The sequence below is a fragment of the Astyanax mexicanus genome, chromosome 4 (assembly GCF_023375975.1).
Source record: "Astyanax mexicanus isolate ESR-SI-001 chromosome 4, AstMex3_surface, whole genome shotgun sequence".
In the NCBI taxonomy this organism is placed as follows: Eukaryota; Metazoa; Chordata; class Actinopteri; order Characiformes; family Acestrorhamphidae; genus Astyanax; species Astyanax mexicanus.
Window position 1 is genome coordinate 29,295,740 of NC_064411.1, and position 11,489 is coordinate 29,307,228.

The 11,489-nt window shown below is 37.1% G+C and overlaps 1 protein-coding gene across 1 annotated transcript in view; it reads right to left on the reverse strand.

Moving 5' to 3' along the window:
* The window catches only part of dnaaf11 (dynein axonemal assembly factor 11), a 29,648-nt gene extending 18,817 nt beyond the window's left edge, over nucleotides 1-10,831 (reverse strand). Inside the window, exons 1-9 of the mRNA XM_022679249.2 lie at nucleotides 10,749-10,831; nucleotides 6,787-6,954; nucleotides 6,567-6,644; nucleotides 6,292-6,464; nucleotides 4,329-4,522; nucleotides 3,894-4,106; nucleotides 1,751-1,828; nucleotides 1,560-1,625; nucleotides 368-437 (exon numbers count right to left, since the gene is read on the reverse strand). Of these exons, the coding sequence (XP_022534970.2) occupies nucleotides 368-437; nucleotides 1,560-1,625; nucleotides 1,751-1,828; nucleotides 3,894-4,106; nucleotides 4,329-4,522; nucleotides 6,292-6,464; nucleotides 6,567-6,644; nucleotides 6,787-6,954; nucleotides 10,749-10,758 (1,050 nt within the window). The 5' untranslated portion in view covers nucleotides 10,759-10,831. The remainder of the gene's footprint in view (nucleotides 1-367; nucleotides 438-1,559; nucleotides 1,626-1,750; nucleotides 1,829-3,893; nucleotides 4,107-4,328; nucleotides 4,523-6,291; nucleotides 6,465-6,566; nucleotides 6,645-6,786; nucleotides 6,955-10,748) is intronic.
* Between the last annotated feature and the right edge of the window lie 658 nt (nucleotides 10,832-11,489).

Below are 11,489 nucleotides of genomic sequence, written 5' to 3' on the forward strand. Positions count from 1 at the left end.
TGTGGCTGTTACTCACAGTGGTGTGGGTCTGATTTAGTTATTTGCGAGAGAAGGGAAATGCAGGCGTTGTGAATGTGTGGATTTACAGCAGCTTTAAAGCCGAGGCCACCTGCAGCCGCAGCACAACACATTACACTAATCAGAGAAAGATTCAGACAGAGAGAGAGAGAGAGAGAGGGAAAGAGAGAGAGAGAGAGAGCAGAGACGAGGAGAAGAAAAGAAAAGCAAATGGGGGAGGGGAGCTAAGAAAATCTGACAGACATGCACAGCATTACTGAGTTTGTGTATGTGAGTGTTAAGAGTGCAAATACAGTAAGTGTGTGTGCATTTATGTATACATATATATGAAAGAAATGTATTTATTTACCTTTCCTTTCACACTCACTCTCACATAAGTAGGCTGAACATCCACATCCAGCAGAGATGTGTCCAAATGCCTAAAGTCACATAACAGAGAACACCACGTGTACATTCATAAATAACATACAAAACCACATGGCTGAGCTGCATGGTTATGCCATTAAATATTGACTATGACTATGACTAGTAGCCCAATGTCCACCCGTAACAGAAGATAAAAAGATAATTAAAGAACAAGGCAGGCTCAAATTATGCACAAATTTTATTCAGTCTGACAAATCACTGACTAAACCACTTCAGTTTCTGAATCAGTTTCTCAGATTTTGCTATTTATAGGTATATGTATGAATAAAATGAACATTAGAGCATTTATTTGCAGAAAATGAGAAATGTTCAGAAATCAATACTTAGTGGCATAACCCTGTTTTTTAATTACAGTTTTCACTGCTTTTGGATAACTTTATGCCTTTACTCCTGATGCAAAAATACTAGCAGTTCAGTTTGGTTTGATGGCTTGTGATCATCCATCTTCCTCTTGATTATATTCCAGAGGTTTTCAATTTGGTAAAATTAAAGAAACCCATAATTTTTAAGTGCTCTCTTTTTTTTCCACTGCCATTTTGGTTAAGGCAGTGTTTCCCAACTAGGTCTATCATGATCATTACATTATCGACAACATTATCCTACAATTCATTTTTGATAATCATGATATAATCTATTTCAGTGTTTATGTATATATTTGTTTACATACAGTGGTGTGAAGTGAAATGTTGTTGCCTTCGTGATTTCTTATATTTTTGCATATTTGTCACTTCATCAAACAAACACATGCAAATATTAGTAAAAGACAACACAAGTAAACACAAAATGTAGTTTTTAAAAGAAGGTTTTCATTATTAAAGGAGAAAAAAAATCCAAACCTACATGGCCCTGTGTGAAAAAGTGTCTGCCCTAGGAGACAGTGGTTTTCAACCTATGGACCATTGGCTAAATATTTTGTAAAGTCAAAAATCCTTCCAATAAATACAGATATTTGACAAATCAAATGTTTAAAATGCAATAAATATAATATGAAATTCATGTTTTAATAAAATAAAACATATTTAGGTCAAGCTTGTTGATAGATCTGACGTAGTACAGTCATATGACTGACACTGCTAGCTATTGGATTAAAAATCTAGTTGTTAGTGCATAATTACCTGTACACATGTAGGTCTAGAAGCATACAGTTGTTGTCTTCATCATCAGTGAGGTGGAAGTCCAGCCTGAGGGGGGAAATAGGTTAATAAATTAATAAGTAAGTTGTGTTTGTGTTTGTGTGTGTGTGTGTGTGTGTGTGTGTGTGTGTTTGTGTTTGTGTTTGTGTGTTTGTGTCGTTATGAACACTTACTGAGGCTCATTAACATTCAGTACTTTTCCCTCAGCAGTGATCAGAGTTCTGGGGGTCTTGGCTGTCCCGTTTGGTCCACTATAAAACAAAACACAAGAGCACAGAGCTGAGTGAAAATGCATGGTTAATGCCATGTGTTAATATGTATGCAGTAACAAGGGTGAAACTGTAATAATGACTGTAATAACGCTCTGTCTCTCTCTCTTACTTTCTCTGTCTCTCACTCACTCACTCTGTCTCTCTCTCTCTCTCACTCGCTCTATCTCTCTCTCGCTCTGTCTCTCACTCACTCGCTCTGTCTCTCACTCACTCTGTCTCTCTCTCACTTACTCTGTTTCTCTCTTACTTACTCTGTCTCTCTCTTACTCGCTCTGTCTCTCACTCGCTCTGTCTCTCACTCACTCGCTCTGTCTCTCTCTCACTCGCTCTGTCTCTCTCTCACTCGCTCTGTCTCTCACTCGCTCTGTCTCTCTCTCACTCACTCTGTTTCTCTCTTACTCACTCTGTCTCTCTCTTACTCGCTCTGTCTCTCTTTTACTCGCTCTGTCTCTCACTCACTCGCTCTGTCTCTCTTTTACTCGCTCTGTCTCTCACTCACTCGCTCTGTCTCTCTTTTACTCGCTCTGTCTCTCACTCACTCGCTCTGTCTCTCTTTTACTCGCTCTGTCTCTCACTCACTCGCTCTGTCTCTCACTCACTCACTGTTTCTCTCTTACTCGCTCTGTCTCTCTCTCTCACTCGCTCTGTCTCTCTCTTACTCGCTCTGTCTCTCTCTTACTCGCTCTGTCTCTCACTCACTCGCTCTGTCTCTCACTCACTCGCTCTGTCTCTCTCTCTTACTCACTCTGTTTTTCACTTACTCGTGCTGTCTCTCTCACTCTTCAGCTCATTTGTGTTGTCTCTCTCTCACTCTCACTCACTCTGTCTCTCTTTCACTCGCACGGCCTTTCTCTCACTCGCATGGTCTTCCTCTCGCTCGTCTCTCTCTCTCACTCGCTGTCACTCACTCACCCTGTCTGTCTCTCGCTCTTCAGCTCATTTGCATTGTCCATTTCACTCGCTCACTTGCTTTGTCTCTCACTCACTCGCTCTGTCTCTCACTCACTCGCTCTGTCTCTCTCTCACTTGTGCTGTCTCTCTCTCACTCTTCAGCTCATTAGCATTGTCCATGTCACTTGCTCACTCGCGCTGTCTTCTGCTCACTCACTCTGTCTCTCGCTCTTTGGCTCATTTGTGTTGTCTATCTCTCTCACTCTTACTCGCTCTCTCTCTCTCTCACAATAATAGAGGGAATTAGCATGATGCATGATTATAATGAATAAGTGACTGACACCACTAATATAAGTATAATTTAATTTTGACAATCTAGTGCTGATTTTTCTTTTAAAGAATTCTTAAAAACTAAAACGCATCCAGCAATATGCTTAACAATATGTGTACCTAAAGAAGTTAAAGTAATGCTGTGTTTTTTGTTCTTAATAAAGAACCACAATCATGCTCATTGTTTGTTTGTTCTAACAAGATCCAGAAAGATTGAAGAGTGAGATTACACATGTTGGCTGTTAAATAAATATACGCTAAATATACGTTTTTTGTAGGTGTAAAAGCACCCAAAGATATGCTCAACAATCTGCGGACTGATTAGCCAGATTGAGAAGAATATAGAGGATATTTAAAGAAGATCTATGAGCGATTTCAAGCAATAGTACACAGTGTAATTACCCCTCCCTGCTAAAGGATATGAGGTCATCAGGACACTGCGGGGGTTAAACTTAATTAACCATTCCCCTTAATTAACACTGACTCTGTGTTAGCCTTGCTAGAGGGCCTGCTAACAGAGAGGGAATGATCTCACTGAGATTAATAGGGTCAATGCAAAGCATTCCACACGCTGGTTGAGGTCGTCCAGGAGAAATTTGAAGCCATACTCTATTCTCCAAACTAGCTCAAAAGATCTCATTAACTTTCTTCAAAATTATAAATTCCTTTTTTCTTTTTAATGTATTCATGTTTACCACACATCTTTCTGCAGTTTTAAAACTGAAACAGTCTTATTCCTTTGATAAACGTGTTTAAATAATAAGATTAAGTGCATAACACTCATTCTCTCACTCATTCTGCCTTTTTCCATAGAGGAGTCTACCTCTGTCTTTCTTTAGCTCTTCTCGTTTCCTCTAGGTGGTGGTGTGCCTCCAGCCTTGACTCTGGAGTGAAGGCACATGGCGTCTCCCAGAATTCCCTCTCCTGGTCTTTAGAGTATGAGTTCACATCTTGGTTTTGGCTTTGGTTTGATAAGGGCTTAGTAGTGGAGTTCAGGACTTGGTTACTGTCCTCCTCTGTGTTCTCAGAAGCTGACCTAAAACAAAAAAAATGCAAGAAATGAACTCACAAAAATACATTCAATTCTCTTTTGAACATACATTTACATTTTGTGTAATTGGATCACCCAGAACACATGTTAATGCCAGGTGTGAATGAAATCATACTATCCAGATATGAAATGCATTTCTTAGCCAGGTATAAACATGCTCTACTTAGCCTTTCACATCCGATGTGTTGGGCACTGCATGATACTCACAAGTTTCTGCAGAGATGTTCATGATCTAGATTCTGTGGGTTGCTGGGTGTGGCCTCTTTAAGCCCTGCCCTCTTCTGCTTCTCCCTCTTTTTTGAATACTCCGCCTCCTGTTGTAAGACACGCCTTCTCAGGTCATCCAGGTCTTGGAGTGCCTGTATTCGTTCAGCCCGTCTTATTGCTGTACCATCCAACCACTGGAAAGCATAAAAATACACCAGCCAATCACACACACACACACACACACACACACACACACAACTGACGCAACTGATGTATCCTTCACAGCCCTTTATTACCCATAAGACTCTGCTTATGTACAATGTAAAGAAATTAAAGAAAAACAGCATCATTTATTTGTTTTAAAAATGAAGAAGCAACAATGCAACAATATCATCATGTAATGTTCATGAGTAACCACCACAAAGCCTTGATAGACAGTCCCCTAAGTGAGACCAAAAAGCTACTAAGAAGGTGTCTTCATAGGATAGTTCTACCAAGAACCCACTCTACCTAATTATAGCATACAGTGGGTACGGAAAGTATTCAGACCCCTTAACATTTTTCACACTTTGTTTCATTGTAGCCATTTACTAAAACCTAATTTATTAAAAAAGGAAATCTTAAATATCACATGGTCATAAGTATTCAGACCCTTTGCTCAGTATTGAGTAGAAGCACACTTTTCTCAATGCACCCTTGTTGCATTGGAAATAATGCAACAAGTTTTTTCACACCTGGATTTGGGGATACTCTGCCATTCTTCCTTGCAGATCCTCTTCAGTTCCCTCAGGTTGGATGGTTGAAACGTTAGTGGACACCCATATTTAGATCTCTCCAGAGATGCTCAATTGTGATTAGGCCAGGGTTAGATTGGCATGGCCAGTCAAGAATGATCACAAAGTTTTTTCTGAAGCCACTCCTTTGTTATTTTAGCTGTGTGCTTTGGGTCATTAACCTGTTGGAAGGTGAACCTTCGGCCCAGACTGAGGTACAGAGCACTCTGAAAGAAGTTTTTTTTCCAGAATATCTCTGTACTTGGCTGCAATTATTTTTCTTTCAATTGCAACCAGTCGTCCTGTCTCTGCAGCTGAAAAACAGCCCCACAGCATGATGCTGCCACCATCACTGTTTGGATTATATTGACCAGGTGATGAGCAGTGCCTGGTTTTCTCCGCACATAATGCTTAGAATTAATGCCAAAAAGTTTAATCTTTGTCTCATCAGAAAGACAATTTTACTTCTCATAGTCTGGGAGTCCTTCGTGCGTCCTTTATATGTCTTGCACGACTCCGTCGGGCCACTCTGCCATAAAGCCCTGAGCATAAAGAGTGGTGTTTGGCTGTTGACTTTGTGGAACCTTCTTCCGTCTCCCTACTGCATCTCTGGAGCTCAGCCACAGTGACCTTTGGGTTCTTCTTTACCTCTATCAACAAGGCTCTTCTCTCCCTTATGATTCTCATTTGCTCTGACCTGCACTGTGAGCCGTGAGGTCTTATATAGACAGGTGTGTGCCTGAACTAATCAAGTCCAACCAGTTTAATTAAACACAGCTGGACTCCAGTGATGGAGTAGAACCATCTCAAGGAGGATCAGAAGAAATGGATAGCATGTGAGTTAAATATGAGTGTCACAGCAAAGGGTTTAAATACTTAAGACCATGTGATATCAGTTTTTCTTTTTTAAAAGATTTGTAAAAAATTCTACATTTCTGTTTTTTTTTCTGTCAAGATGGGGTGCTAAATGTACATTAATGAAAAATAAAATGAACTTTTTTAAAAGCAAATGGCTGCAAAGAGTGACAAATTTAAAGGTGTCTGAATACTTTCCGTACCCACTGTAGACTTTGGAACACAGCTAGTGGGTTTAGATCTTAAATTTCTGAGATGCTTGTTCTCTGATCAGTTGAGTTATAGCTTAGAATGTCCTACCCATTCTGGACTGAGTGTGTCTGTATGTGGAATACCTTTAGCTGAGGCAAGCAGGCCACAACATACTGTCTGTAACCCTGAAACTCTGAGCAAGGGTTTCCCACCAGGTACAGCTCCCGAAGGTGAACATTGTGTTTCAGAGACTCCACACTGCTCAGCAGGCCCACGAAATTCACCGTAAGATCCAGCTTCTGTAGACTTTCACAGCCTATAATAGACCAATAAACATGTCCACATCAATCAGCATAGCATGTTAAAGGTCACATAAAAAGCAATTAAAACAGGGAAACATCATAGAAATATCATTTACCTTCCAAATTCTCAATTACTTCAATGTTATTCAGGGCCAGATTCAGATACTCCAAATTCTTCAGCCTGCCAACATTCTCTACAGGGATATAAAATTTAACCATAGGCAATGAGCAGTTACATTTACCTAACTTTTCCACAGCAATATAATAATCATAATTACATAAAACACATAATCACATTCATAAAGTCTGACTAATGAACAGATTCTTCCTTCATACCTATTTTAGGAATTAGGTTGTTTTGTAAATAGAGGATTTTCAGATCTCTACACCACTTGTCGATGTGCTCTATCCGCTCGATATCCTGCTGATGTAGTGACACCTCCTCCAGGGTGAAGATCTCGCAGTTGTTGTGCTCAGCACGCCGCCGGATAAGGTCTTCAGTGACTGATTAAAAAATAAAGAAGTTTAAATGTTTACAGAAGTGGGAAAGAAACAGAACGCATTTTCCTGCAATTCATCTTTATTTTTCATCATACAACTACAAGTACTGTATTCACGATAAACTGTTTTTGACCTATATAACTATATATATATATATATATATATATATATATATATATTTCAACAACTATAGTGATCACAGAACAATTTGTACAATTAAATGATATGTAGATCAGCAGTGCTATAAAAGTAGGTTTTATCTTTATCATTGTCCTTTTCAGTCCCATGACCAAACACTTGCAAAAGTGCAACATGCAAAAAAATGCAGTTAAAACATGCTGTCCATACACTACACGACTCTGAAAAGACTCTCTCGCATCTAAAGACTAGTCACAGACTTTTTACTCACAGGCTAAGATTTTACACAGACTGGGGATCTCTTAATGCAAGAATGAAACTAGATTCTTTATGAGATTATTACCCATCATGCTTCTGGTGGATTTTACATACAGTACATATTATATATTAACTTACAAATAATGTTTATATTAATAATGTGATTTATCAGAGACTTAATGCATATAAACCTTATTACCCCCTTTGTTTCTACAACCTCGTATAGCAAATAATCAGTTTCAATGCTGTACATTTGCCTTTGTTTTACATAGAATTAATGCAATAAAGAAAATCATTCTTGCAAAATATGTATTTATTAAACTGGTTTATCAAAAGTAACACTGCACAATAAGACAAAGTAGTGCAAAATAAAATAACTATAAATATAATGCTTTAAAGTGCTACCTGTGTTTAAAATTCTGTACATATTAAAGTAAGAAACATATAAGATATATTAACTGTTAAATGTGTTCTTTTTCAAATCGTTTGTAAAATTGTTTGCTTCATGTAGCTCTCCGATTGGTTGTTTACATTGTTGACATCACTATTTGCGTGAGCCAAGTCTCAAGACTTACAATAATATTAAACACTGTTGATTTTATAAAAGCTCCAGGATGCGAACCCGACTGACTTAAACAATCCTAACCACTGTACACTAGCAACACTCTCGTGATTTTATCCCAACTCTGGAAATGTGTCTGTGACAGTGAAATCGCTTGTAACCTGAATAAAATGTATCTAGCCACACCCAGATCTGATTACTCTCACACCTGTTCTCAATCAGGAAATCACTTAAATAGAACCTGACTGAAAAAGCAAAATAGACCAAAAGATGCTCAAACGCTAGACATCATGCCGATATCCAAAGAAATCCAGGAACAAATGAGAAAGAAAGTATTTGAGATCTATCAGCCATTTCTAAAGTTTGGAGACTCTAGCGAATCACAGAGAGAGGCATTATCTACAAATGGTGAAAACATGGAACAGTGGTGAACCTTCCAAGGAGTAGCCTGCCGACCAAAATTACCCCAAGAGCTCAGTGCCTACTCATCCAAGAGGTCACAAAAGACCCCACAGCAACATCCAAAGAACTACAGGTCTTACTTGCCTCAGTTAAGGTCAGTGTTCATGACCTGAATGGCAGAATGTCAAGACAAAAAACACTGAGCAAAAATAACATTAAAGTTCGTCTTAATTATGCCAGAAAACATCTTTCTTGGGAAAATACTCTGTGGACTGACAAGACAAAAGTTGCACTTTTTGAAAGGTATGTGTCCCGTTACATCTGTTGTAAAAGTAACACCGCATTTCAGAAAAAGATAATCATACCTACAGTAAAAGATTCATGGAAACGCAGATTTTTTTTTTGGTCTTATATAATATTCTATTTTTCTGAGATACTGATTTTTGGGTTTCCATTGGCTGTGAGTCATAATCATCAACAATTAAAAAAAAGCTTAAAATAGATCACTCTGTGTGTAATACATCTATATAATATATGAGTTTCACATTTTGAGCTGAATTACTGAAATAGTCACTTTTCAATGATATTCTAATCTTTGAGGTGCACTAATTTACCAGTAAATTTCTATTAGAAAAGTGAAAAATATGGAATCAACTTGCAGCAAGTGTAAACAACCAGTGGGATTGGGAAAAAAATGAATAGCATATTGGTTCCCTCTACAGGTCACAGTGAGAAATTACATTATTTTTTTCACCCATGAAAAATACCATGTAATCTTTCCTCTTTTGTCCTTCCAGGGGCTCTTGGCACTTGGCAGTTTTGTCCTCATGTCAAAGCACAGCGTTTCCTCCAGCCAGTTTGGCCAATTTGGCATGAAACCACCCAATCTCTGAACATTCCAACCCACTGGAGGTTGTTAATTTCACACTTTTCCTATGTGGTTCATTATTAATGTCAAGTGTGGGTTTCTAAACAGTGTGATACTACTTTTTTTTTTTTTTTGCTGTTTTTAGCAACAACAAAAATATTTCTAATAAAGGCAGATTATATCTGTCCAGTATCATTTATTTTACTTTAATCCTGAATATAGGGAGATATTTTAAGTGCATTATTAGTATCATGACATTCTGTATCATTGACCTTTGTTACAAATCTGATAAACTTCTTGCATTTTTTTATATCTCTGTTAGAGGTGTGCCATGTCAAATCATATCATATATATATATATATATATATATATATATATATATATATATATATATATATATATATATATTTTTTTTTTTTTTTTTTTTATTCAGTGTTTCGTCAGATCACCAAGAGTTACGTTATTTTGGGTCCATATCACCCACCCCTATTAGACACAGTGTAAGGTAGTGACATATTCAAAAATGTAGCAAAAATCTATAAAAATGGAGGTGCTTGTTTTTCATAGGAGAGAATCAAATCAAGCTGAACTGCTTAAAGTTTTGCACCAGGAGTAAAGGCATAAAGTTATCCAAAAGCAGTGTGTAAGACTGGTGGAGAACATCCCAAAATGCATGAAAACTGTGATTAAAAACCAGGGTTATTCCACCAAATATTGATTTCTGAACTCTTAAAACTTTATGGATATGAACTTGTTTTCTTTGCATTATTTAAGGTCTGAAATCTCTGCTTTTTTGTTTAATTTAACCATTTTTTATTTTCTGCAAATAAATGCTCTGACAATATTTTTATTTGGAATTTGGGAGAAATGTTGTGCGTAGTTTATAGAATAAAACAACAATTTTCATTTTACTCGAACATATACCTGTAAATAGCTAAATTAGAGAAACTGACTCAGAAATCTCTTAATTTTTTTTTTTTTCAGAGCTGTAAGTCATATTAACTGGATCCTAAAAGAATTTATATATTTAGTATGTAAATGATAAGGATAGTGATCATATTAGAAAAATAATTTAAGCACATTTTAATTAGTTTTTAATGTTTAATTGCGCAGCTCATACAATTAAACTTGTGACTTGTAACGTTATCAGGTATAAGCAGCACTATGACTATTACTGTATGAGAATGTAACGTAGCTATACTGAATAAACTAGGTTAAAGAGTCTGTCCTTATATACTTAGAACAACAGTACTGAGGGAGTAGGGAGACGTGTCGGTCTCAGCCTGGGTCTGAGTCTATATTTGATAAATATTTTAAATAAAGGAATATAGCTAGCTGTTAACTAACTAGCCTCGTTAGGTTAGGAAGGTTAGCTGGCTAACGTTAACTAGCGTTAGCTCAGTAAACAAACTAACCGAACTCTGAACTCTGAACTCTACCCGCTCCAGCTTCTCCATATATCAGCTATACAGCTAAAAATAAACTGCGGGTTTCTTAAAACACATTTATTCAGTTTAAAAATGAGTAAAAGTTGTTTATTTATCTGTATAGTAAAACTAAAGCACTTACTGCGCACCATGCTGGAGTTAGTGGAGCTGTGAGGCGTTGCTATAGGCAACGGGGCGGCAGTTTGGGGGGGGGGAGATGGGTGAAGAGAGTCTCCACCTGCAGCTCTCACTGTATCACTACTTTTAGTTCAGGCAAACCTCTGAAACCCACTGATTTCTACTATTCGCCTCATATAAAACATGCTGTCAGTGGCTTAAAGAAATATATTTTTCTTTATTATGTTTCTTTTATTAAACAGTTATGTGTCCTGAGTCAGAATATATTGATAAAGTCCCAGCGCAAACCTGTATTACCCAGCAACACTAGTTTTAGTACAATTTCTTACTTTTTCTTTTATTATCTACGTTATTTAAACGTGTTTAGAAGTTTTGAAAAGCTTTTAATTAGTGTTAAACTGTAAATATTATTAAACTAGTTCATATTATTTCATTTACAGCCTCAAAACTGATTTTTATTACGTTTTAGGGGGACCTTTATTTTGACAGGAAATCGTTGGACTCCTGCCAAGTGTTGCTAGAATCACAATGCTGCTTTTAGCAAACGAATAAGAATATCACTTCTTCTGATATTATAGCATTAAACTGCATATATGTGTTAGAATGACAGCTATGAATAACAGCTAGTTTGCTCGTTTTCTTTTAGGAAATATCAAAATATTATATCAAAAGGAATAGCAAAACAGAGTTTTTTATATTTTATTTTATTTATTAAGTATACAGAACCCACTGGTTAGCTAACCTA